This window comes from Phyllosticta citribraziliensis (genome assembly GCF_038025025.1).
Source record: "Phyllosticta citribraziliensis strain CPC 17464 chromosome Unknown J3D65scaffold_1, whole genome shotgun sequence".
Taxonomy (NCBI): domain Eukaryota; kingdom Fungi; phylum Ascomycota; class Dothideomycetes; order Botryosphaeriales; family Phyllostictaceae; genus Phyllosticta; species Phyllosticta citribraziliensis.
Window position 1 is genome coordinate 2,926,753 of NW_027117338.1, and position 23,725 is coordinate 2,950,477.

Here is a 23,725-nt window from a genome sequence, read left to right on the forward strand (position 1 = left end):
GACACAACAAAAAGCCGTTTGGAGTTGACACTCTGGCCCCGAAGTGGTTCTCAGCCAAACTCAACGCCAACAGCCAAAGGACTGCGCTTGTGAGTAGTATCAGAAAACGTCCGGCCTCTGAGGCTGTTCAGCTATTGAGGAATTCTCGAGTTGCGGTCGAATATTGCCATTGCATAGACGCACCGAACCCAGCCCAGTCCCCAAGAACGACAACGTTGCCAGGCTCAAAAGGTCGATTTCGTGTGCGACGTCTCTGGATGAGGGACACGCCATTCCACGTGTTCAGCGCCAAAGCCTAGGGGGCCTGCAACGACCTGCGTTCGTTTGTTATGCTGCGAGTTAGTGCTCTTTCTTTCCATCGGTGATTGTTTGAGTTTCAAAGCCGCGCTGATCCAAGCTTGATCTATATCTCCAAACTAGAAATCAACAGAATGAATCGATGCTGAGAACGGCGCCTTGACACTCTCAACACTGCCATGCCACGTACGGAGTCCGAGTGGAGGGTGCCTTTCAGACACCAGTGCCTGGAAAGGCGCCTGCCTTGCTCAGCACGATTTTACCATGCTCGCGGGATATGTATCCCTTCATCAAGTTCTGCCAGCCATCGGTCACGTCAGCCTGCAAAATGGTAGGTACGATGGGCCAACGGCAAACTGACCTTGTAAATCATGTTTGCCAGAAGGCACTCCACCTCGTCGTTGTCGATTGATTCGCCCTCGCGACAGTGCATGCTCAGGTTGAGCGCGGCGCCAAACTCGGCGATCGGTATCCTCGTTCGCCGAACTTGATTCTGATCTGACTGGCCGTCTTTGGGTGGTTCATAGCCACCGGCGATAAACACCTTGCGGAAGAGGTTTCTCAGAACAATGTCCCGGCCCCTTTCCAGGGTCAGGTAGATGCGGCGCTTGACAAACTCTTCTTCCCCTGCAGCCAAAGCAGAATCGAATCCAGCGAGGTCGCCTTTCTTGATGCAAGTGGCTAGGGGGACGAACAATCGTTGCAACCTTGGAAATGGGGCCAACAAAAATGTCGAGGGAAGAGTGTGAGTATTGAGGAGATGGCAGGGGATCAGATAGGTCAGAATCAGCTCGCAGTTCTTCTTGGCATCTTTGTGACAGAGCTTCCATGCCTCGGTCAGATGCTCTTCCGCTTGCTGATAGTCTTCTTCCAAAAAGCTCAAAACTCCACTGTAGTATTTGAATGTGACCTGGTGGGCTTTGGGAAAGGCTTCAAAGGGTGGCATGTCGTTCCTGGTGGCATGAAGCGATCGGAGGACGTTTTTCGACAAAGCGACAGCATTGAGCTTGAAGTATGTCTTGAACAGCATGTTGGCAATGTAGTAAAGAGCCCACTTGCGAGAATCTTCAAGCGGCTCACTGGACTCAAAAATTAGTACAATGTATCATTACCTTGGCCCACAGGGCCGCGTACCGATCACTGATGCAAAGACTGAAGATTCGATTGATTTGTCTTGCAGCATCCTCAAGCTTGTCATTTTTGCCAAAAGCTCCTGCAATGTCATCCTGAAGTCCGGCACTGAACGATGGCTTGGTTTTCGCCTTTGCTGCCGCTTCATCGGCCTTGATGGCGAAGATGCGGAGGTAACTGGAGGCGACATAGAGACACGGGATTGACCAAGCAGGGAAATGGTTTGCAGAGTAGCCCTTGATGAGAGCATTGACCAGATCTTTCCACGCGTCGTACACCTTGGCCCAGTCCGCATCTCTTTTCTGAAAGGTTGTTTCCTCGGCGGCAAGAATCTCGCCGATGGCCTTCCAGTATGCTACGAAGACCTCGGTCCAGGCGCTAGCTTCTGCCTTGGGCATGTGCAGTGCATGGTTGGAGGCGAGGCGGTGGCGGACGTCGGACTGGACACTGAAGGCGTTGGTGCTGCGGTAGAAGGCGTAGAGGAGACCAGCATCTTGCTTGGGCGGGACGGGCGTGATGGTTGAAGCGAGAGCGTAGCCATCGCCACCGGCTCGAGCACGCCTGAAGGAGTCGATGAGAGCGTCCATTCTGAAGTGCAGAGGCTACCTATGCAGGGAGCATGGCGAAGAAGAGTGTTGGATGGTGAGCTTTGGGTGACGTTGGGTGTTGCGGCAGGTCCAGGTCCCAGTCCCCGTCCCTTGTCGCGCCGGCTGTGGTTGCCCCTAGCGCGGAAGCTAAGCGAGGGCCGCACACCCACCACCACCGAAAGCCGCCCGTCCAAAAGTCCTCTTTCTTCTGCGACAAGACGACGACGAGGTCCGACAGCAGAACTCCACCACCGACCAGCCGCAGCTAATCAAGGTCACGACCATCTCCTCCCCATCTGCGCAAGGCTCTGAAGCTAACTCTTGCGTAGATGGGTATGTACTATTCCTGGTTTTTTTCGCCTTCCACCACACCATCATCCACGACGTCAACCACCCCGAATACGCACGCATCACATCGACAACTCCCTCGGGCGCGCCGTCTCGATCGATTGTTTCTGAGCACGGGAAGGCGAGGGTGCAGTTGGATCCGAGGGACCGAAAGTGCCATCGTTTGCGAAATCCGTTCGACTCTGACGCCCTGGATCTCACGCCGAAACTCCCGATACTGGACTCCTTTGCAAAACAGCGTGTCGCGACACATTTGAAGAATTGGAACTGACGGCATGTTGCAGGTCGTCTTCAGGAGTACCAGGTCATTGGTCGCCACCTCCCGTCGGAGGCCAACCCGACCCCCAAGCTTTACCGCATGCGCATCTTTGCTCCCAACGATGTCGTTGCGAAGTCGCGCTTCTGGTACTTCCTTGGCAAGCTCCGCAAGATCAAGAAGGCCAACGGCGAGATTGTCTCCCTGAACCAGGTGGGTTGAGCCGGCCGCTGGCTGTCTGAGCGACTTTTCAACTAACTCGCCTGCAAGATCGCCGAGGCGCGCCCCGAGAAGGTCAAGAACTTTGGCATCTGGATCCGCTACGACTCGAGGTCCGGCACCCACAACATGTACAAGGAGTACCGCGAGATGTCCCGCACCGACGCCGTTGAGGCCCTGTACCAGGACATGGCCGCCAGGCACCGTGCCCGTTTCCGGTCGATCCACGTACGTTACGAAAGATCCATCGCACCCAGACGCTTCTCTCTAATCCAGCTCCACAGATCCTCAAGGTCGTCGAGGTCGAGAAGGCCGACAACATCCGCCGCCCCTACATCAAGCAGCTCCTCACCAAGGACCTCAAGTTCCCTCTTCCCCACCGTGTCAACAAGAGCAACACCAAGAAGATCTTCGCGGCAAACAGGCCCTCCACTTTCTTCTAAGCGTTTTCATGGTCGCGGGGGTGCGTGTGGGAGTCTCACTTCGGGGTTACGGACATTATGGGCACAAGGCTGTAGCTACAAAATCATGGCGGTAGCTCCAAAAATGAATGAAAGCCCAACGACAGAGGTAAAGATGAAGAGTTCTCAATCGAATCCAGTCGTCGTCACTGTTTATTGTCCCAGAGATCGTGTCACACTATCAAAGCTTGGACCTGCCGATTGGCGCCTCCACCGTCTTCTTGGTCTCGACTGGAGTCCACCAAGGATACGCTCCGGGGGCATTCGCTTCCAGCGTGTCCGTAAACTTTGGCGGCCTTTTTTCCAGAAAAGAATTGACGCCTTCCTTGTGATCGCTGCAATTATTTAGTATCCGGCTTCTCTCGGTTCTTGCGGAAACATACTTGCTGCTGAACAACTCGTTGATAATTTTCGACTCCAAGAGATGCTGCTCCTCAGCACTCCCCTTGTCCCGCCACATCAAATCCCTGATCAGCGCGATGCTCACAGTGCTGGTATTCTTGGCCACCTCATCGGCGAGCTCCAAGGCTCTCCTCTTGACATCCTCGCGCCGCTCACACGTCTCGCTGAACAGCGGGCCCCAGATCTTGTCGTCAGCGCGGTAAGTAGCTCCCGTCGTCGTCGTATGCAAGGCACGCGCAAAGCCGATGAGCCGGGGCAAAAAAAACGACGAGCAGGCCTCCGTGATGATACCGCGCCGGGAGAAAACAAAGCCCACCTTTGCCGGTGCGTACGCGACACGGATGGCCATGGGGAGCGTCATGGTGATGCCGATGCCTACGGCTGCTCCTTGGAGCGCGCCAATGACGGGCTTTCGACAGCGGTGGATTGCGAGAACTACACGGCCGCCGCTGGTGGAGACGCGCAGCAGTCAGTACGTTGAGAAGGAAGGAAGGGAGATGGGGAGCTGTCGTACCCATCCCTGTGGTCATTCACCCTCTCTGCGACGTCGCCAAATCCCTGTTCCAAATCTGCTCCTGCGCAGAATATGTTGCCATGACCTGTGACGACGATACATCTGACTCGGTCGTCCAGGTCAAAGAGTGGGAACACTTGCTCCAACTCTTCCTGCATGGTTACTGTAAAAGCATTGTTCTTTCCCGGCCGATACAGTGTTACAATGATGACTGGAGTAGCTGTCGGCGAGTTCTCAGGATGATGCGACAGCTTTATTTCCTTGGTTGGGAGCGAGGCGTAGGAATCCGGTATGTTTACTTTAGATGTCGACATGATGTACGGAGTACGGCTTAGCTGAACAGTAGGTGAGTTGACTATTTCAAGAGCTTCCTTTCAGCTAGCAGTTCAGAGACTGGATAAGTAGGTGAAGAGAGTCGGTCAATGTTTATGTTGCCACAGCCGAGGTGGAGGATCTTGCCCGCTTTTGCTTGGCCAATATTCCCCGCGACTCGTGGTTACTCCAAGCCGCTGCACATGTTTGGTCTCCACATCAATACACCAATTCTTAGTAACCATCAATGGCAAGTATTCAAATCAATGGCCTTCAATTTTGTACAAACAAGAAGAAGTAGAAGCTAATGAGCATAACTCTAACCACTGAAAGGGAAATGGAAAGAAAAAATGGAGAGAGAAAAAATCCGAGCAAAGCCGCCTATCAACACCGCCGATCTATATTGTCGTCAAATCGTGCACCCAAGGTATCCACCCAGACTCGGTCGTATTTACGCAATAGATGACTGCTCGCTCGGCGTGTCGACCAGGAAGTCATCATCGCCCAAGGGAGTTCCATCCAAACGCGTGATGACGATCCAAAGAATCCGGTTGGCAATGCGCTCCTCCTTCTTGTCCGCCTTTTTCATCTTGCCCTCTCCGGCACGGCGGATCTCATCCATCAGCGCATCTCGTCTCGCCAAGCCCGCAGCCAGCTCGTGGTCAATCTGCCTGTCTCCAATCGCCGCCGCCGCCGCTTGCGCTGGTTGCTGCGCCGGCGGCCTGCCCTTGTGGTTCTCGAGGAGTTGCATCTCGACCAACTCTTGGGCATGAGCCAGTCGCTCCAACTCCTGCACCTCAGCATTTACTTCCGCCAGTTCTCCTGCAAGCTCGTTGGCTCTTTCTTGCTGCTTTTTCATGCCCTTGCCGCGGACCTTGTCCAGGCCTCTGATGTTCTTGCTGTTCAACCAGCGCCCAGGTCCGCCCGCCTTGCGCTTCAACCACTGGTCGGGCAGCTCCTCCGCCGGCACATTGAACGTGATTGGCGAGACGTACTCCTCCAGCGCGCGCAGCCGTCGCATGCGCGGGTCCTCGGGCACCTGGCCCGGCTGCCGCTGGCCCATCGGATCCAAATCGTTGACGTCGTCGAGCGGCGGGAGCTTGAGCTTCGTCTCCGCCGCGCCCACAGCCTGCATCATCTTCTTCGTCTCCATGATCTTGACGGCCAGGCCGCGCGGCTTGAATACGGTCTCGTTGGCGTTCTTGAGGTATTTGCGTGCGCGCACCACGGTGACGGCTGCGGATGCGAGCGCAGAGATGGCTTGCACGGCGCCGCCGGCCGCTTGGACGGGCAGCAGCGGTGCCGCCATGACGAATCCACCTGACACAAAGCTGGCTTGGAAGAATGGGTGCATCATGTATGCCCCGTTGAGGCCGTCGATGAAGGCGAGGAATTCGTCTTGCGAGATGGGTTCCGGGAGCTGGGCAAGAGCAGGCGAGTATGCCCGCGCGAACGGGGAAAAGGAGCGGATGTAGAACATGTTGGTGGTTTCTGGTAAGTTTGTCAGCTATGTGTCTTCTTTGCAGTACTTCTTGAACTTACGCGGTACGACAATGGGCTTCTGGAGAGGACGAGGTGGGCCCAACGGAGGAGAGACCTCTCCGTACATTGGCGCTGCTGCTAAGACTAACTCATTGTTGTGTGCGCTTTGAATCTGCTCTGAAAAGTATCCAGGAGGGGAGTAACGGGGCGGCGGGTAGTGCGGAGTCTCTTGTTGTTGATCCATAGTCATCGGGGGTGAACCGGCAGACATCTTGCTCGGGTCCTGTTGAAACTGGGGAATTGTTTGGGAGTTATCGATGAGTCTCGAGTGTCAATGTCGTGGTTTGGCTACTCTATGTTCACCAACAACAATATTTATCTTTGGTGTTGCCTAGTGCAAACGCTCATTCGGCGCCCATCATGTCAATCAATTGGGGAGAAGGCTGGGTTTTCACATTGCTGCCTGGCACGAGAATTGGCTGATTGAGCTGGCCTAGAAACTTTTGGCGCTGGTCTGCCTTTTTTGAATGGTAGATGCTGGCTGGAAGACGGCGGATGTGACGGCTGGCTCCCGAATACGAGCGCCTCCCACCACGCTCGCAATGCGAATCCGACTCTATTCCTCGGGTTTCTCGGGTTTCTCGCACAGCCGTACAGCTAGTAGGGTTGGCATTGTTGTTGCCTGCAAGTATGTGCTGTTGGACGGAGAGACTTTCTGAATTCGACAACACATTTGACCAAGCGATACAGCCGCCCAATTTCGCTGGTGTGCAACCGCTCTCACGATCACACAACACTGCTGCTCTCTTCCCCAAAGAGACAATAGAATTATGCTGCCTGCAATGACCATCCAAGGCACCTGGACGCTCGTTCGTACTTTGTTCTTGAGGATGCCTGAACGCTTCAGGCAGATCAGTCTTTCAGGAAGCAGACGAAAACTCCCTGATTCGGGGTCTTTGCATAGAGTGTATGACCGCTCCAAGACCATTTTTAGGCGGGCAGATGGAAGCTTTTTGATACCCTTCCCTTGAAAGAAAAGCACAAGTGCTTCCTAACACCATGTCTTCGGATAAAGCACTCGACTTCCCCTAAGATCCCCACAACACCTTCTTGCCCGAAGCCTCCTGCAACGGCGTCCACTTAACGCTCTGCACCTTCTTGCGTGCCCATTCGATCGAGTCAAACTGGATTTTGGGGCACTTCACCAGATTGAGCTCCTCTAACTGCTCAAGACCATTCACCAGCTGTTTGATTCCCCAGCCGGTAAGATGATAGAAACCTTCCATTCTGAGACGTCGGAGATGTGGCAAATGACCAAGAACAAGTGCGCAGATCTGTCCTTCACCTGCTTCTGGAATGTCGACCATGTCAATTTCCTCCAGCTCTGCCAACCTAGGAGTGGAGAGGAGTGTCTTCCATTGCGTAAGACTTGGGGAGGGTTTGAGGGCGAGTCGGCGGAGAGGAGTATGGTGTTGCAACAGCGCAGGTAGGAACAAGTTCGGGTTTTCGTGCATGTCCTCTGTCCATTCATGGATCTTCAAAGAGAGAGACTCGAGATGAGGAAGGGCTGTCATCCCTTGAGAGATGAACTCCGGTTCCCCGCTCGATATGTGGAGGTTACGGATGCTCCCTGGAAGTTTGGGCGGAAGAGCAGCGAAATCAGACCCTCGAAGATCAAGAGTTTCCAATTGGAGTAGGTGGGAGCAGTCCAAATCAATGGCTAACGCGAGATGAAAATTGGTAAACGCAAGAGTCCGGATGTTAGGTATCCTCTTGAGTAGTTCACGCTTAAAAGCATTGATTAGCTGTGGACAGGAAATTTTCGCAGAGAGCTTACCGGTCCAATCTTGGTAATCATCATCCCCCGATCGGATGCTCTGAAATCGTCGACGCAGTTGAGCCTTAGGTGCTGCAGATTAGGGTATTGTCTCTGCCAGTCAATTGCTTCTCTTCGAGTCTCTAGGCATTGAATATTCAAAATTGTGAGTGTGGGAGCTTGGTTTAAAATTTCCTCAAAAACACCAGGCGTGACAACGGCGCTGGTGATAGATAGGGATTGGAGAGTTTTGAATGCCATCAGAGGGTGTGTGATAGAAGATCCAGCAATGTCTGGATGCAGCAGTAACAACGAGGAGATCTGGCACTGGCGGCCCAGTTCCCAAAGAGACTGGTGTCTGCTTAGGCGGTTCAGTTTTGCGGTATGTATGCGACCATTCGACCACTTGATGTACTTGGAGATGCAATTTCGGGAGACTGGACGACGTGAAGACGACAAGTCCAGATCAGTCCAAAGGCGGTAGTTGCTAGTAAGATAGCTCTGCCATTTCTTGGATACGAGAAGCAGATTGCTGCGGTCACGTTAGTCTGGCGGCGCCAACTGATTCATTGGCATGGAGGTCCTCACACTCTACACCGAAAGTCCAAATGGCTCATGATCTCATCCAGCATTTCATATGGAAGGACATTGACGGGATCTACGCTGTTGGTTGCGCGTTCTTGACATTCGAGACGATTGTATTGCTTCCGCAGTGTCTTGACCTCATGTTAGCAGTGCTGGGTCGATACGCGAAGAGAGACATGCATCGTATCCGTCGGCAGTCGGGCGACAGCGCTGCAATCCTTTGGCGAAAATCTTGGTGGCCAAGGCACTCTTTTGCAGCAGTTGAAGTGCCTGACCCATTCGTAGGTAGGTGCGCACATCGCCAGCGTTGACCTTGCTCATCTTTTTCGTGAGCGCGAGCGCGGAATTGTAGTCTCTCGTCCTGAGATAGCATGCGGCGGCTTTGTCCAAAGGTGTGACATCGTTCAGGTCGTTGGAAGACTCAAAAGCCTCAAGATAGGCCGTAATCGCTCGTTGAAATTCGCGATCCTGGAAGTAGATGTCACCTTGGGCTAGGAGCTCAGAAGACGACTTTTCGTGAGGCATGACGGCGGTGGTTGGCTGCAGCGTCGCGGTTGACGCGTTGTCGAGGTGGAGGACGCGCCGCCCGGGGTGTGGGGCCTGTGGCCCGAGCTTCCAGCGTCAGTCGGCGAATCTCTGCAGCTCCCCTGCGCATCTCGACTCTCCACCTCACCCAAAATGTCCAGCATCGACGACCTCTTCAAGAAGCCTCACCTGCCCTCCAACAAGCGGAAACTCGAGCCCATCACGGAGCCTTCCCAAGCATACAAATCCGCCAAGCTAGCGCCCAACGGAGACGCCAAAGGAAAAGGGCGAGCCACCGTCGAAGGCGCCGACGACAACGAAGACGACGTTGAGGCCGGGCCTGAGCTGCCTCCAGAAGATGAGGTCGATTTTGGCGATGACGACGAGGAAGGCCGCTTCTTTGGCGGCGGAATGGACGAAAAGACGGCCAGCGCCATGAGCTACGTCGACAAGGTCGAAGAAGCTGGCGCCGCACCTGAAACAATCGACAGCAGCTGGTTACGGAAGCTGGCGCTGAATTTTGAGAAGAGGATATCCAAGAATGCCGAATTGAGGGCCAAATTCGAAGACGAACCCCAAAAGTTCATGGGATCAGAAGCAGATCTGGACGCTGACATCAAATCACTGAGCGTGCTCTCGGAGCATCCAGAACTGTACGGCGAGTTTGCAAAGCTGGGATGTGCCGGAAGCCTGGTCAGCTTGTTGGCGCATGAGAATACAGACATTGCCATCGACGCTATTGAAATCATTTCAGAGTTGACAGATGAGGACGTGCAAGCCGAGCAAGAGCAGTGGGACGCGCTAGTCAACGGCATGCTGGAAGCTGACCTATTATCGCTGCTCGTTTCCAACATTGAACGCCTTGACGAAGCGAACGAGGTGGATCGAAACGGCGTCTACCATTCACTGTCCGTCGTTGAGAATCTGTCGTCGAATCCTTCTACGATCGAAGTTTTGGGAAAGGAAGACTCGCTGCTCAAGTGGCTGCTCCGGAGAATTCAAAAAAAGGAAAACCCTGTATCTCAAAATAAACAGTATGCAGCCGAAGACCTTGCCATTCTCGTGCAGACATCGGCGCCGAATCGCCTCGCCCTTATCAACCTCGATGCCATCGACATAATCCTCCAGCTTCTCGCTGCCTACCGCAAACGGGACCCGCCAAAGGACACGGAAGAGGAGGAATTTGCTGAAAACCTCTTTGACTTTCTGGCATGCCTTGTTGACGAACCCGCTGGAAAAGAAAAGTTTGTCGAGGCCGAGGGCATTGAGCTTTGTCTAATCATGCTCCGCGACGCCAAGTTCGCCAAACCAAGGGCTTTGAGATTGTTGGATCATGCGCTGTCGGGATCGCCAGCGGGTGCGGCACCGGTCTGCGAAAGATTGGTAGAAGCAGCGGGGCTCAAGACAATCTTCAGCATGTTCATGAAGAAGAATGATGGCGCCAATACCGAGCACCTCATCGGCATACTCGCCGCGCTCCTGCGATCCCTTCCTGGCGAGAGTGCAGGGCGCATCCGCACCCTGGCCAAGTTTGTTGAGAGGGACTACGAGAAAATTGGTCGACTGATCCAAGTTCGACGCGATTACTCCTCGCGTCTGCGGCTGGTGGATCAGGCTATCCAGCGGGAGAAAGACGCCCTTCGTCCAGAAGCCAGGGAGGAGCTCGAAGATGAGTGGTTCTCAAGGAGAATGGAAGGCGGTCTATTCTGCCTACAAACAATCGACGTTATCCTCTCATGGCTTGTAGCAGAAGATGGTGGGGCAAAGAAGCGCATCGTGGAGCTTTTGGCCGACCGAGACGAGACCCTCGCCGACATTCACGCAACGCTCAAAGAGCAATTTGAGGGCATAACTGGTGATGACTTGGGTGAGGGGGAGCTGATGTTGAAGGACATGCTAAGTACCTTGATTGGTTTCTTGGAATAGTTGACACATCAATGGCATCTTGAACCAAGGAAAGCTTCCGCATCCACAAATGTGAATGTATCGATGTCACAAGACAATGGCCGTTCCTGGCTCAACGTCCACCACCAACGGCTATATCACTGGCTTTTCCCCCCCACATCTCTTTTCGAGATTTCTCCCTACTTTTTATTCTTATAAGCATCCTAGTCGATTGCCCGGCCGGGAAACACTTGATGAAGATGCACGTCGCCAACTTTGGCTCGACTACAGCGGCGGCTCTCATCGCGACCCTGGTCACCGCCCCTCTTGTCGGAGCACTTCCAGTCGACGCACCGCCCAACCCGCTGCCGTTGACGGCCTCCCCCACGGATCTGCTACCGCACATCAACTCTCCCAGTCCATTTGAGAAGCGGGATGCGTCATGGACGGCATACCCAACGGTTGCGGTGCCGACGCCGCCGGCGCTCACGACCGAGGCGCCATTCATGACGCTGTCCAGGCTCCACAGCGGCGACGGCGACAACCGCATATGGATTCCATCGACCAAGGAGATCCGGTCAAGCGGGTATCCCCCAGCGAGGATGGGCAAACGAGGAGAATCGACGCCGACATTGAAGGAACACGTCCCTGCAAAGGCGCTTCCTGACCGGATTGTTACAACACTGCCCTCGCCTGCGGAGCCAGAGGCCAAAATAGCTGTCGGACTACCGGCGCCGGCGGTGGAAGCGAAGAAGACTCGGAAACGCTGTCGTGTCTATCACGGCCGGCGAATTTGCGACCGTGGACCTGACTATGCGGACGGAATAGTCGCAGGCGGCCATTCGGACAAGAAACACCACACAAAGAGGAAGCATTCTGATAGGGACCACCACGAGTCGGACAACGACCCTCACCGTTACGATTCCGACAAGGACCATCACCCCTCTTACTTGATCAAAGAAAACAACCTACAACGACGGGAGGACGGCGAGATTCCGACGCCACTGCCCCTGCCCCTGTCAGCGAAGCCAGACGCCAACATATACAAGAGGAAGTGGGTGTGCGGAACTGGTATTTACGCTTGTCCCACCCATTCTGACCCGCCCACGCCCACCCACTCTGACGCGGACCACCACAAAAAGAAGAAGAAGCCAAAACATTCTGACAAGGACCATCACCATTCTGATAAGGACCATCACTTCTGGTACATGATCAGAAAAAACCACCTACCACGACAGGCAGACGGGGAGATTCCGACGCCACAGCCCCTGCCCCTGTCAGCGAAGCCAGATGCCAATATATACAAGAGGAAGGTTCCGTGCGGACCTGGTACTGGTTACGCTTGTCCCACCCATTCTCACCCGCCCACGCCCATTCATTCTGACGCGGACCACCACAAAAAGAAGAAGCCCAAGCATTCTGACAAGGACCATCACCATCTTGACAGTGATCACCACAAGAAGAAGAAGCCGAAGCATTCTGACAAGGACCATCACCATTCCGACAGTGACCACCACAAGAAGCCGGGCTGGTGGCCGCGTCTTATGGGTCATCGGCAACCTAAGTATCAAAGCGATAGATTTGGTAGGAAGGCCATCAACACCACCGATATCGCAAACTTCACCCGCCAGAGCGAAGTCGCGCCTGGTGCAGATCTCCGGAGCGTAGGCTACTATACCAACAACAAACCGTCCGCTGGCGGTCTCAAGGAGAAGCTATTTGGAAACTCCACCCGGGGAATCGTTGGCGACGTCATCGACTCGATCAGGGGGAACAAGAATGACAACGAGACCAACAACGCCACCGGCAGCATCGTCGACAACATCGCCAACTCATCCACAGCGAAGAAGGACGACAAGCAGCACAACAGCCCCACCAACGGCCTTCTCGGCAACCTCGTCAACGCAGTCAAGCAGAAGAGGGGCAAGGTCTGGCACGGGTGGCACACGCACGATGATGGCCTGCCCGAGAAGCCGCCCGTCATCACCCACGGCTACCACACGCACCCGAACGAGATCTATGGCGAGACGATCGCAGACTGCCCCTTGCGGAAGCGGGAAATCGAACTCGAGAACCGCCACAAGCAGCCCATCCCTAAGGGAAACGCCGTCTCAGCATCAGCGTCGGGAGATAATGGGGACTTGGGGCAGCGGCGCGGCGTTGAGATTAGGCGGCCTGGCTTGCCAGGGGCAAAAGAAGGGTAGTGCGTGGCGTCAACTGGCTTGAGAGTGTGTTGCGAGCTTACCGTTCCAGGGCGGCACGCGTAGTTGAGGAGAAAGCGGCGCGTAGGAGGTCGACCAGGGCGATGCGGAAGAAGTTGGCAAGTGCGCTTCGGAAGCAGTTGGCGCAGGCGAAGGGGCAGCGGCGGAGGCAGATTCGTGTGCTGGTGAAGGAGAGGAAAGCGGAGGGGAGGACAAGGAGAAGGGAAAGGCAGGAGAAAGTGAGGGGAATGCAGAATAGCTGAGGAAGCAAAGGAGAAGGGGGATAGAATAGGATGAGAGTTGTGCATTTTCAGTGATGGGTTTCAGGTTGGGTTGTTGTTCGGTTTGCCTGAGGTTTGAGATAGGTAGTGTAGTCTGAACTCACGTCATTATGTCGCTTTTCACTTGCATCGCTTGGATAAGTCGACGACGTGTAGTTTCGTAGTTGCGTCTTTCGTGCATGATGAAAGAAGGGACGAAAGAAAGGAATGTGGGTAAAAGGACAAGAGATGGTCTTGAAAAAGCAATTTCACATGCGCCAAAAAGAGCGAAGAAAATCTAGAAAATCTCCAAAAGTCAATTCAATGCAAACAGCACAAACCAAATGCTCTGTTCCTTACTCTGTTTACATCTCCATCTCCCTCCGTCCCTACCGTCACTTTCCAGACTCCTCTATCTCTACATCCATACATTGAAACACAAAAAAGTGGTATATCCAACAACAGAATTAGCATCAAGGAAAGAAAAAGACACCAAGCCGTACATCCAAAACAACGCGTCTCCGGCATGTCTAGCTTTTCTGTACAACGGAGGTGGTTACAATGTATAGAACACAAAGAATACAGTGGTCGGCGGCGGAACAGGCGTCGCCAGACTAAAGGAGTTGCAGGGGGTGTTTGCGCGGCGGAACCCGCGCTCATGATTGCTGTGTCGTGCTGGTGCGCGTCTACCAACCAGCGAGCCAGCATCTTGGACGTGCTCGAGGGGCGGCGGCTTCTGGTGTTTTGAAAGAGTTCGAAGCCGCTGCTTGTCTTGGTGCTCGGGAGCGTGTAGTTGGGCTGGCTGGGGTTGTTGGTAGAAGGGCGCGCCGACGATGCAACAGGATCAACTGCGTAGAAGGGTATTGGAATGGGGCGTGAAGGTGTCGTAACAGGCGGGTGGGCGCGAAGCAGTCGGCTACACGTATAACCTCCGGCGGAGCTGATGAACGCAACAGGACGAGCGGAGGGCGTGTCGAGTATTCTGAACTCCAGACTTCCGGTTGTCGCCGAGAAGATTTATGGCCCTCAGTGCGGTGCAGGCCATGACGTAGGGGGACCCTCAGGCCATGACGGCGGACGACCCGCAGGCCACGACGGCGGGCGGCCAGGAACCGTGTCCGAGTCGGCCGTTGCGATGCGCTCCGTCTCGAGCCCGTCTTCCGAATGGACGATTTGGAATTCTGTCGTCACCTCGACGGCCATGTCGTTTCTGCTGTTGTGGTTGCTCGGCGACCTCGGAGCGTTGACATACGTCTCGCCGCTTACTCGGTCTCCCGGGTTCAGCTTCAAACTCGACATGACTTCGGGATTGTGCTGGACTCCTTCTCCGTTCGGGGTGACAGGCTGCGCGCCGTAGATGGCGAGTTCCTTGACCAGCTCATCCTCGCTATCGCTGCGCGTTATGGGACCAGTCATGCGCTTGACCTTGTCATCGGGCTTGGTACCGTTGGCAGTAATGGTAGTGCGGTGGGAGCAATTTTGTCGGCCAGATACGTTGAGTTCGTATAGGTTAGATCCACGACGGCTTGGGTACGTTCCTTTGCGCGATGTGTGGCCGAGAATGACGACACGAAGCGTTGGCAGACAGGTCATGATTATTGCAATGCTAGTCTCGATCATGGATACGGTGCACGTAATCATGGTTTCTTGCGTATGGGAGTAGTATGCGCGAATGACTAAAAAGTCAGTATTTATTTTAGTAGACGATTCCTGACTTTAGACGTACTGCTCGTTATGATGACGATAATTCCGAGGGCGAAGACGCAGCTGACACCAAACTTTTGCTTGGTGGGTAGATTGAGCTTCAAGACCATGGAAATTGGAAGGCACATGATCAGGACGTCTGTCAAAATATTGACTGCAGCATTGTCAGCGCTTTTCCATATGGATCGCATTGTGCCACCAACATAATATGGTGATCCAGTAGTTAATCTGGCCAGCCGAAGGTGGGCAAGTGTTGCCTTCTCTGCTCCATGAGCGGCTGAGTGGATAACACCTGAAAATTGTGTCGAATAGAATGACAAGCCAGGAAACGGCCAGCCAAACCAACGTGGCATTGTAGAGCTTTTGCAAATACGGGTAAGTGGTGCCGGCGAGCCTTTTGTAAAAGATGACCTGAGATTGTCAATAAGCCATTTATTCATGACAGCGAGACTTCTCACTCACCAAGGCGGCTTTGATCAGCCACAGAGAGAGAGTGTAGAAGAGAGAGCCAGGATAGATGAGCTTTTGCATTTCGATGAAGCCGGCAGGCGAAGCACGCTGCGGTTCAGCCATGCCTTGACCTCGGTCAGCAATGATGCACAAACAAGAAGTGAGTCTTCAGACGCATACCAATGACCCAAATCCGATGCTGTATGCCCAAATCGCCAACCAGAAGGCCAAAGGCGCCAATGAGCAGGTAGTCGTCGACGGCCAGGCCACCCATTCTGAGCAACCTCACCACCAGGCGAGTGGCCAGGAATGTGCCCGCGGCCGCGGTACAAACGTACCATGATGCCTCGCAGGTGTATTAGCAGAAGTAAAAGACATTAGGGACTCTGGAGCAACATACGACTTGGCCCACGCCAGTGGCACCCATTGTAGTTGCAAGTAGGATGCCAAAGGGGACAAAAAGAAGTTAATACATGGTGGATCGACAGGCAGGTCGCCTTTTAGACGGCGGGGAGGGCGAGACCGCACATGGGCTCCAAAAGAACAGTCCGGGATTCATGACATGGGGCATTGCGGATCATGTAAGCTTTGATATGATCACACATGACATTGTAGGGCGATCCCTGCGACACATCGATAGACCACGGCCGCGCGTTCGTCTTTGAAGAGGAAAGGCAGAATGGCGAAGATGGTATTTGATGCAGAATTTGTTTGCTAGCTGAGACGGCAGGCCAAGGACGGGCAAAAGACCACGCGGCATGACAGCCAAGGAGAGCGGCAGATGAGAGAGCAAAAAAGTCGGCGGGCGTGAAGAAGACCGAGAAGCAGGCCGAGAAGCACCGGGGTGGTGGGCGCAGGGCCGGGATGTGTCTTCGGGCGTATGAGGATTCAATAATATCCGCAGAGGATGTGTCGTCAGGCGAGCACGAAGCGGAAGGGAAGAGCGCGAGAATTTGCCCAAGAGGCTGCTGGAGGCCGGGCCGAATAGGACGGGCTGTGCGGGCGTGAGGATGAACCGTGATGGCGTTGGGTGGTGAAGAAGAGGACGGAAGAGGGAGGGGGAAGAAAAGGGAGCACCGCAGCAGCCCTATCGGCCACCGGAGCTTCCAGGTCGCTGAGGTGCTCGCTAGACGCGGCAGTGAGCCGCGCCTGTGGTACTGTACAGTACCTTCAACACCACCAACAACCTCCCGTCTCTTCTCACCACCTTTGTTGCTTGCGTTGTCGGCCTCGTCCATCACCACCACCACCACTACCATGGCCATGTCCTGCCCTGCACCTCTCCGTCTGCGGTTCCGGCCGCAGAACTTTCTTCCGCCCACCGAACCGTCTTGCGCCCATGACTCTCCGGGCAATCGTCCGCACCTGGATGGCACGCGCGCGTCGTCATTTGCAGAGCACACGTCTCCCCACCTCGCTCCGGTATAGACTTTGCCAGTCCAACTCGACGCCCGTGTCCGTCATGCGGTTTTGGGGACAGCTGCTCGCTTCGCACAGGCGTGGCGTGGCCACATCTGGCGTAGTCCCTGAATCTCGTATGCCGGACGGCCATCCCCCAGCTACACCACATTTCCTCGCCCCTGCCCGCACCTGAACTTCGCCTCGACCCACATCCCACTGCCATCCGTATCGCCAATTCGCCCACGCCTCTCCCCCGGTAGGTCCCGTGTTTCGTTCAGACTGCTGTGCGCGCCTGTCCAAATTCCCGGCGAGAACCCGTGGATGCCTGCCCTCTGCCCCAAAATGTCCTCCTGGACGGCTGCGTGCGTGAAGCCCCCTTCCTGCTTCTTCCTTGATATCTGTCCGCTCTCCCTTTGCTGTCCTCTTTTGTCTCGGCTTGAGCCTGGTTGCACCTGACTCCTTTGTCGTTCATTTTGCCAACCTTTGCTCAACGTCTTGTCGCGACCATGGGTCTGTTCGACAACCTTGTTTGTCAAGCCGTGACCACCGGTCTGCTCCCAGTGGCTCTCCTCGGCTGCCAGGCCCTGTCACAATGCATCGACACTCCCACCATGGTCTGCACCAACTCGGGTGCCGTCCAAGGCTACACCGAGCAAGGCACGGGGAACCGCGTCTTCAAAGGCATCCCCTTTGCCGAATCGACCGCTGGCACCAACCGATTTCAGCCTCCAGTGACCGGCGTCAAGTGGTCGACTTCCCTCAACGCAACCGAATATGGTCCAACCTGCCCTCAGGCAAGCATCTCCAGCAGCCTCGCTGCCCAGGGCGATGACTGCTTGAACCTGAATGTCTGGACTCCGGCAAACGGAACTGACTTGCCCGTAAGTGATACCTCGGCTTTGCACATCCCTCCCCTTTTGGTATTAAGCTTTTGACCATTATTTAGGTCTTCGTTTACGTCTACGGAGGCGCCATGGTCACTGGCGGCTCCAGCAACTCTCAATGGCAAGGCACCAACTTTGCCTCCAAGGGTGTCGTCTATGTCAACTTCAACTATCGCGAAAGCGTCTTTGGCGCCCCCAACTCGGCGTTGCTGGGCGTAAATGGCTCATCTCAAAACGTCAACATCCTCGATGTCGAGGCTGCTCTCGAGTGGGTCTACGACAATATTGAAAGTAAGTCATGCCCCGATGGCGTTAGCCATTTGCTCTGGCTAACATGGTCCCCAAGCGTTCGGCGGGAACAGAAGCCGAGTGGTGCTCGGTGGTCACTCTTCTGGATCCGTGCACGTCGACCACTACCTTTGGAATCACCCCGACACGTGGCTCGCCGGCGCCATCGAGATGTCTGCCAACGCCAAGTCTGGTCCGGGCTACGCGCCACAGGATGTTGCCCTGGACACCTTGATGGCTGACATCTCCAACGTTACGGGCTCCGTGGTCGACTCCATTGCTGATCTCGAGGCGCTCCCCGTTTACGACATTGAGACGGCCACCTTCAACTCGACCACCAACACGTGGTTCGCGCCCATTGTCGACAACATCACCCGCCACTCCGACTATGAGGGACGCTTTGCACAGGGTCTTTACCCCACAAATGTGCCGCTGATTGTCGGAAACTCCGATCAAGAAGGGGCTCTGTTCGGCGCCGTCTACTCCGCCGAGAACACCAACTTCAGCTCCTGGATCAACACCTTTGACGCCGATCTCGCCTTTGTCCCGGATGAAGAGCTCCTGGCCTCGTACAACGAGTCCGACTACTCGAGCGTTTCTTCGATGAGCGGAGCGAGCTACGGCGACGCGCGCTTCCTTTGCTCCACGGACTACCTCCTCGACCTGCGTGCATCAACGCAGCCCACTTGGATCTACCGCTGGTTCGGCGACTACAGCATTGTCACGGGCGTCGACGGCCTTGGCCCGACGCACGGTACCGAGGTGCCCTTTTTCCACGGCGGCGGCGACTGCTTCTCCGGCCTCGACGCCAGCGACGTCACGGATGACATGCAGGTCCTCGCCGACTGGATGAACGACTGGCTCGTCGCCTGGATCAAGAACCCCGCTGCCGGCCCTGGCTGGGACAAGGCCACGCCCAAGTCGGGCCCCGTTGCAACCGTCGGAGTGCCAGGCAACGAGACGGAGATCATCATGGCCGACACGGCAGACTACAACGCGCGATGCCAATCTGTAAGTTTCTCCAATCTTTCCTCTCCGTCTACGCTCGGAAGCCGAATTCCTCGCAAAATTTCGCGATCTCCAGCAATCAGCATGATGCGGAGATTTGTGCTAGAGCTTGGACGCGTTGATCAGCGAGATCTACTCACCGAGTTCGGCATTTGCACCCCATGACCTCATTTGGAAGAAGAATTAGGCTAACGTGTTTTGGCGCACTATAGCTGTACAAGCCGCACTATCCCGCCTACCCGGTCATTATTGATCCGACCACTGTCTAGAAGACGCGCCTCGCCTGCGACGTTGTTTGAAAGACTCGGTCTGACGCGTTGTCCACCTGAAGTTCTTTTGTCGATATCTTCTTCCTTTCACCACGGCTGGCCGGTCTTGTGGGGCAAACACGAGCATCGGCCCTTGTCCTCCTTTGTACAGGGAGCGTTCCGACGCAGCAACAGTCGCTCCTTACCTACCAGCATACCTACCTACTTGCCTCGAAAGCGTCGACTCGCTCAATTAATGATTTTTGTCTAGTCACTCACACATCTCCCCACCTCTGTTCCTCACGCCTCTCACCTTCTTGCATCTTGTTTGCATGTGGGAACCTTCTCATCTTTCTCTCTCTATTCTCTTCATCAGTCACCTCAAGAAGATCTTCCCCCTAACCACCACATCACTCCCTCTTGTACGATAGATTGCCTACGACCACCTCTCTCTCTCCCTCTTCTTTTCGTATTTTCTTCCTTCACCCACGCACATCTTGATACCCCCGCCGCTCTGCTGCATAGCGAAAAGGATAGGATAGAATAGAGCCTCGCCCCATCGGGGCGTTTTACCGCTCTCGATTGCAACAAAAGTTTGATCCAGCCTTTCTTTCCAAGCAAGCAAGCAAGCACTACTTTGCTTCTTGGCCATGCCCGTGCAAGGACCAACCTGGGATTGCGTGATCCCGATCTGTACAACGCGTTTGGCAGGGCAGTGTACAGAGGGGAGCACTGAGCATTCATTTGCGCCACCTCCGCCTCCGCCTCAACTACTAGCTTGACAGCGCCACAAGCAGCGCCGTGTGCGTTACGCGCACTCAGTGAAGGCATGTTGCGTCGCGTCGTAAAAATAACAATCTGATTGGCCGCTCGTGCGCCGTGTTTAGGTTTGCTCCGATATACGACATGCGTACCCGCGGTAGCTTGGTAAGTACGGTAACCTTGTTGCCGGCCTCTACTCTGACTACAATATACCGGTATACTCCATCTCTTTCGCTGTGGCTTTTTATTGGCTCGTTGGATGCGGCGTTTGCTTTACTCCGTGTAGTCTTCTTGAATTAGGCCTCAGGATCTTTGGTTTTTAGTTGGCTAGGCCGTTGATCGTCTTGTTGCCGACGGCTTGCCATGCCAGTAGGTGCGTACGTGCGTCGTGGGGTCACAGAACGCGCAGTGAAGCAATCCTTTGCACCGTCAATCGTTTATTCTGTCTTTACCACCAAATGCCCACCCATCTACCATAGTGGGTTTTCCCTCCCTCCCTCCCTCCCTCCCTCCGCTCTGCCAGCCACCCAACAGCCCCTCCCACCTCCTACCCCTCCTCATTCTACTCCTTCTCCCGCGGCGGATACCTCCCCGGCTTCGGCCCCTTCAGTATGAGTTTGCCGATGGAGCAAATGACGCCCTTCGGCGTGACGCGCGCCTGTATATTCTCGATGTAGTAGATAGTCGTGTCGGTGACGGGCTTACACCACGACGTGTCGCGGCCGTTTGATATCTGCAACACCCCCCAGAAAAACGGGTGAGCGTCAGCCAGTCATCTCTGTGTCGACGGCCAACAAGCAGCGACAACGAAAAACAGAACAGCAGGAGCAGACGACGTACAATTACAACATTGCGAAACTCGAGCCACCCAAAATCCCACGCCTTGCCGTACACCTCGATGGCGAAGAGCGCCTGGTTGAAGAACTTGCCGCCGAGCGGCCACGAGTTGGTGCGCGTCGTGCCCGTGCTGTCGTGGCGGATGGTCGTCGTCCACCACGCGCGCTCGTCGCCCGCGTGAGTCCATTTGTTGTTGAACGAGACGGTTTCGCCGGCGTAGACGTTGAAGCCGCCGCCCCTGTCGGTTGGTGTGTTAGACAGCATCACGACCACAACCACAGCCACAAAACCCCAAAACAGATGCAACAGCACAAGTAAAAGAAGAATTAAACAACTCACCAGCCCCACCCCTTAAAACAGCACCACCCGCTCGCAAAGGACCAATGCCCCTTATTCCCATCGAGCACGTTTTGGTAGATGCCGCCCCCGTACCGCGGCTGCAGGCCCGGGAATATGTAGTAGGCGCCCGGCGACCTGAGCGGCGGAATCACCATCTGGCCCGACAGCTCGACGAAGAACTGGACGGGCTCCGGGTGCGGCGTTGTGGCGAAGTGGACGTCGTACCATTTGCTGGCGAGGGCGCCGGGGGGCGTGGTGGAGAGGAGAAAGACGAGGAGGAGCGGGAGGAGCGGGTTGAGGAGGGGAATGCGCATGGTGTTGAAGGCGTGTCGTCGGAGTGGGAGCGTTCAGGACGGACGGTTGAGTGAGGTGCGAGAATTCGACGGACGAACTGCGTGCGCCTCGCCCTTTGTTTGCTGTTCGTGCTGCTGCCTTGAGCTGCCATGTCTGAAGCGGCTTCATATACACTGTTCCGCTCGACTGAGTACAACGCACATGCCTCTCACCTCACACTCTCTTGGTTCGCCGTTTGCCATGTACGAGGGTACGGCGGACAGGTACGACGACTGCAGCCAGTGTGTATAATCGCATAGTTCGAGCAAGCAGAAAACCCAAAAAGGCCATTTTTCCTTGTTTCTGCCAATGGACGTAGGTGCAGGATTCTTTTGCATTTGATGAGTGGTGGACTCGGAGACTCAGACTCCAGCCACTCCCGCCGCCACTGTGAGCAAGAATGGGGAGTGGAGAGGTCGAGAGGGGAACGATGTCGATCCCCAAATACCACTGCTTGATATCTGATGGTGATTGAGGTGTGTAATACACACTCCTCGTTGCGAGGCGTCTGTGTAAGCATCAAGCATCTGGTCTTGATTTGGCAGCGGTGGCACCGTTCAAGGCAGGCTTGAGATGGAACCAAGGAGGAAAGATTGTAAGTAACAGTGGTGACGTGAATATCGAGCCAAAATGACAGTCCCACCTAGTGAAGTGAGTTTGTGAAGCAAGTGCCCCTGATGAGCTTCCAACATAGGATCAGCGCCTGCCAAACAGCAGGAAAGCAAAATGACGGCGTGAACATAGTAAGATAGTTGTATATTTAGCATTACGCGGAGCGTAATGTCAGTAATTGTCCTCCATAGAGGGCTAGTCGAGACTTTAAAACTTTATTTGGGCCTAGATGGAAAGATTAGGCGCCAAGATCTTGTACAGAATGCGCATGGAACCCTGCATCGTGGCGGCGAAATTTTTCTTTCTTGGCCGAATATGGGAAGTTCCTGGAGGTCGACAACCAGAAAGCACCAAATCGAAGTGTATCTAGGCATGTAGTTCCTGAATACGTATTGCGGGGGATAAGACGGACTTTAGCGCCTTAAAGCTTTGTTTTTGGCACGCGGGTAGATCGTCCTGAAGGACAAGCTCAACGTCAGATCAAAGTTTCCCGCTCCTTGGACGCATGCTCGGTTTCGGTATCGCGTTCCAGAACTAGTAGACGATACTGCGAAACTTGTCGCTGGGATCCCATTGCGGCAGCATTATGGGAATAACGACCAGCAGGTTGAGAGGTTGTGTTGCTCAAAGGAATGGCTCCCGCAGGAGCTCAGCATAATTGTTCCCTAGCATTGTAGTAAACGAGGAGGTGTCAGGTATTGACGACGCGCCCGCGACTTCAACGCAGGTCGGGGCTGAACAGAAATCCAAGTGGTATCACAGGTACCTGTTGGTTTGATTCCATTCTTGCAATGCCTGGAAAAACTCCTCCACAAGCCATGGAATGGAGTCTGGTGCGATATCATGGCCTGGATAGACGGAAGTGCGAAGTCCGGGTGATTTTTCGTCCGGGGACAGACTTATGCTTTGCCGTTCATCCATCTGGTTGAGTTCTGGAGGCTTGAATTTTGCTTGGAAAAAGCCGTGATTGCTGCACCGAGCCAGAGGGTGACACGTCCTCATGATAATTCGTAGGGTTGCGTGGAACCTCAACGTCGATATTCGGCCAGTGACCATATCACTCTAATCTGAAAGTCAGCAAGAATTCAATTTCTTGTGCTGGAAGTGATTGCGGCGCGGGCAAAAGCTCACCTTCCACATCACGGCATCTCTTGCGTGGATTTCCAGGACAAACTCCGTTTCCGGGACTTGGAGGCCCTTGACCAGCATCTGAAGGCCCAGGGACGACGGCGAGTGGTCTGGTAGAAGCTCTGGCCGGGCCCGCGCTCAAGCGACGCCTTCGAGGAGCGCTTGTCGTCATGGCTTCTGTTGATGCTTGTTGGTCAGAGCCGTCAGGGCTGGAGCCGAAGACTTCGGCTGGGCGCTCGCCACGTTTGATTCGCGCGACCATGTTGTCGGAGTCTTTCATGAACCTGTCCAGGTTGTTGAGCAGGATGGTCTGCTCCAGCGGATGCAATTGGGTGCCCAGCCATTCGAGCTGCTCCATACTGCGCTCAAGCTGCGCACGTCGATCTGGAACCGGATTGGGCTTGTCCGCGGGGTCTGCCATGACGAGATGGCTTCGAAGGAGTCCTGTCGT

General features: G+C 54.8%; 11 protein-coding genes across 11 annotated transcripts; 4 read left to right on the forward strand and 7 right to left on the reverse strand.

Annotated features, from left to right (window-relative positions):
• Positions 1 to 510: 510 nt before the first annotated feature.
• J3D65DRAFT_546002 (COP9 signalosome complex subunit 12) lies at positions 511 to 2,015 on the reverse strand (the record flags this gene model as incomplete). The annotated part of the gene is made up of 3 exons (XM_066796795.1): positions 511 to 594; positions 659 to 1,376; positions 1,432 to 2,015. The coding sequence occupies 3 exons, from the start codon at positions 2,013 to 2,015 to the stop codon at positions 511 to 513; spliced, it is 1,386 nt and encodes a 461-aa protein (XP_066660237.1).
• A 329-nt stretch (positions 2,016 to 2,344) lies between these two features.
• J3D65DRAFT_599604 (60S ribosomal protein eL20) lies at positions 2,345 to 3,281 on the forward strand (the record flags this gene model as incomplete). Its single annotated transcript, XM_066797909.1, has 4 exons — positions 2,345 to 2,348; positions 2,648 to 2,832; positions 2,890 to 3,066; positions 3,123 to 3,281. 4 exons carry the CDS (start codon positions 2,345 to 2,347, stop codon positions 3,279 to 3,281), a joined length of 525 nt encoding a protein of 174 aa, XP_066660238.1.
• A 42-nt stretch (positions 3,282 to 3,323) lies between these two features.
• J3D65DRAFT_611493 (enoyl-CoA hydratase/isomerase-like protein) lies at positions 3,324 to 4,690 on the reverse strand. The gene is made up of 3 exons (XM_066798915.1): positions 4,216 to 4,690; positions 3,683 to 4,150; positions 3,324 to 3,634 (listed from the first exon to the last, which is right to left on the reverse strand). The coding sequence occupies exons 1-3, from the start codon at positions 4,527 to 4,529 to the stop codon at positions 3,481 to 3,483; spliced, it is 936 nt and encodes a 311-aa protein (XP_066660239.1). The 5' UTR covers positions 4,530 to 4,690; the 3' UTR covers positions 3,324 to 3,480.
• J3D65DRAFT_611495 (uncharacterized protein) lies at positions 4,666 to 6,457 on the reverse strand. The gene has a single exon (XM_066798916.1). The coding sequence runs from the start codon at positions 6,005 to 6,007 to the stop codon at positions 4,979 to 4,981; it is 1,029 nt and encodes a 342-aa protein (XP_066660240.1). The 5' UTR covers positions 6,008 to 6,457; the 3' UTR covers positions 4,666 to 4,978.
• Positions 6,458 to 6,803: 346 nt separating this feature from the next.
• J3D65DRAFT_46318 (uncharacterized protein) lies at positions 6,804 to 8,972 on the reverse strand. Its single transcript, XM_066796452.1, has 4 exons — positions 8,591 to 8,972; positions 8,414 to 8,541; positions 7,847 to 8,357; positions 6,804 to 7,796 (listed from the first exon to the last, which is right to left on the reverse strand). Exons 1-4 carry the CDS (start codon positions 8,933 to 8,935, stop codon positions 7,098 to 7,100), a joined length of 1,683 nt encoding a protein of 560 aa, XP_066660241.1. The 5' UTR covers positions 8,936 to 8,972; the 3' UTR covers positions 6,804 to 7,097.
• A 112-nt stretch (positions 8,973 to 9,084) lies between these two features.
• J3D65DRAFT_611499 (Catenin-beta-like protein) lies at positions 9,085 to 10,945 on the forward strand. The gene has a single exon (XM_066798917.1). It carries the CDS (start codon positions 9,089 to 9,091, stop codon positions 10,859 to 10,861), a length of 1,773 nt encoding a protein of 590 aa, XP_066660242.1. The 5' UTR covers positions 9,085 to 9,088; the 3' UTR covers positions 10,862 to 10,945.
• On the forward strand, positions 10,946 to 13,515 carry J3D65DRAFT_611500 (uncharacterized protein). Its single transcript, XM_066798918.1, has one exon. It carries the CDS (start codon positions 11,074 to 11,076, stop codon positions 13,021 to 13,023), a length of 1,950 nt encoding a protein of 649 aa, XP_066660243.1. The 5' UTR covers positions 10,946 to 11,073; the 3' UTR covers positions 13,024 to 13,515.
• Positions 13,516 to 14,147: 632 nt separating this feature from the next.
• Positions 14,148 to 16,105, reverse strand: J3D65DRAFT_46371 (uncharacterized protein). The gene is made up of 6 exons (XM_066796455.1): positions 15,835 to 16,105; positions 15,615 to 15,780; positions 15,447 to 15,559; positions 15,188 to 15,395; positions 15,007 to 15,138; positions 14,148 to 14,956 (listed from the first exon to the last, which is right to left on the reverse strand). Exons 1-6 carry the CDS (start codon positions 15,859 to 15,861, stop codon positions 14,307 to 14,309), a joined length of 1,296 nt encoding a protein of 431 aa, XP_066660244.1. The 5' UTR covers positions 15,862 to 16,105; the 3' UTR covers positions 14,148 to 14,306.
• Positions 16,106 to 17,200: 1,095 nt separating this feature from the next.
• J3D65DRAFT_46378 (carboxylesterase) lies at positions 17,201 to 19,464 on the forward strand. Its single transcript, XM_066796456.1, has 4 exons — positions 17,201 to 17,716; positions 17,782 to 18,010; positions 18,066 to 19,018; positions 19,228 to 19,464. The coding sequence occupies exons 1-4, from the start codon at positions 17,342 to 17,344 to the stop codon at positions 19,282 to 19,284; spliced, it is 1,614 nt and encodes a 537-aa protein (XP_066660245.1). The 5' UTR covers positions 17,201 to 17,341; the 3' UTR covers positions 19,285 to 19,464.
• Positions 19,465 to 20,587: 1,123 nt separating this feature from the next.
• On the reverse strand, positions 20,588 to 21,515 carry J3D65DRAFT_599610 (uncharacterized protein; the record flags this gene model as incomplete). Its single annotated transcript, XM_066797910.1, has 3 exons — positions 20,588 to 20,758; positions 20,866 to 21,100; positions 21,202 to 21,515. The coding sequence occupies 3 exons, from the start codon at positions 21,513 to 21,515 to the stop codon at positions 20,588 to 20,590; spliced, it is 720 nt and encodes a 239-aa protein (XP_066660246.1).
• Positions 21,516 to 22,433: 918 nt separating this feature from the next.
• On the reverse strand, positions 22,434 to 23,695 carry J3D65DRAFT_683826 (uncharacterized protein; the record flags this gene model as incomplete). The annotated part of the gene is made up of 2 exons (XM_066803774.1): positions 22,434 to 23,208; positions 23,321 to 23,695. The coding sequence occupies 2 exons, from the start codon at positions 23,693 to 23,695 to the stop codon at positions 22,903 to 22,905; spliced, it is 681 nt and encodes a 226-aa protein (XP_066660247.1). The 3' UTR covers positions 22,434 to 22,902.
• Positions 23,696 to 23,725: the final 30 nt, after the last annotated feature.

What these genes read in the sequence shown, in the direction of transcription:
- J3D65DRAFT_46318 (XM_066796452.1), bottom strand. Translation starts at nt 8,935, where the DNA reads ATGCCTCACGAAAAGTCGTCTTCTGAGCTCCTAGCCCAAGGTGACATC. An exon ending in TTGGACTTTCGGTGTAGAGT is followed by an intron (nt 8,358 to 8,413) that starts GTGAGGACCTCC and finishes ACGTGACCGCAG; the next exon opens with CAATCTGCTTCTCGTATCCA. An exon ending in TGATTACCAAGATTGGACCG is followed by an intron (nt 7,797 to 7,846) that starts GTAAGCTCTCTG and finishes AATGCTTTTAAG; the next exon opens with CGTGAACTACTCAAGAGGAT.
- J3D65DRAFT_46371 (XM_066796455.1), bottom strand. Translation starts at nt 15,861, where the DNA reads ATGGGTGCCACTGGCGTGGGCCAAGTC. An exon ending in GCATCGGATTTGGGTCATTG is followed by an intron (nt 15,560 to 15,614) that starts GTATGCGTCTGA and finishes ACCGAGGTCAAG; the next exon opens with GCATGGCTGAACCGCAGCGT. An exon ending in CTACTGGATCACCATATTAT is followed by an intron (nt 15,139 to 15,187) that starts GTTGGTGGCACA and finishes ACAATGCTGCAG; the next exon opens with TCAATATTTTGACAGACGTC.
- J3D65DRAFT_611500 (XM_066798918.1), top strand. Translation starts at nt 11,074, where the DNA reads ATGAAGATGCACGTCGCCAACTTTGGCTCGACTACAGCGGCGGCTCTC.
- J3D65DRAFT_611499 (XM_066798917.1), top strand. Translation starts at nt 9,089, where the DNA reads ATGTCCAGCATCGACGACCTCTTCAAGAAGCCTCACCTGCCCTCCAAC.
- J3D65DRAFT_611495 (XM_066798916.1), bottom strand. Translation starts at nt 6,007, where the DNA reads ATGTTCTACATCCGCTCCTTTTCCCCGTTCGCGCGGGCATACTCGCCT.
- J3D65DRAFT_611493 (XM_066798915.1), bottom strand. Translation starts at nt 4,529, where the DNA reads ATGTCGACATCTAAAGTAAACATACCGGATTCCTACGCCTCGCTCCCA. An exon ending in GTGAATGACCACAGGGATGG is followed by an intron (nt 4,151 to 4,215) that starts GTACGACAGCTC and finishes CGTCTCCACCAG; the next exon opens with CGGCGGCCGTGTAGTTCTCG. An exon ending in AACGAGTTGTTCAGCAGCAA is followed by an intron (nt 3,635 to 3,682) that starts GTATGTTTCCGC and finishes AAATAATTGCAG; the next exon opens with CGATCACAAGGAAGGCGTCA.
- J3D65DRAFT_46378 (XM_066796456.1), top strand. Translation starts at nt 17,342, where the DNA reads ATGGGTCTGTTCGACAACCTTGTTTGTCAAGCCGTGACCACCGGTCTG. An exon ending in GGTCTACGACAATATTGAAA is followed by an intron (nt 18,011 to 18,065) that starts GTAAGTCATGCC and finishes ATGGTCCCCAAG; the next exon opens with CGTTCGGCGGGAACAGAAGC. An exon ending in ACAACGCGCGATGCCAATCT is followed by an intron (nt 19,019 to 19,227) that starts GTAAGTTTCTCC and finishes GGCGCACTATAG; the next exon opens with CTGTACAAGCCGCACTATCC.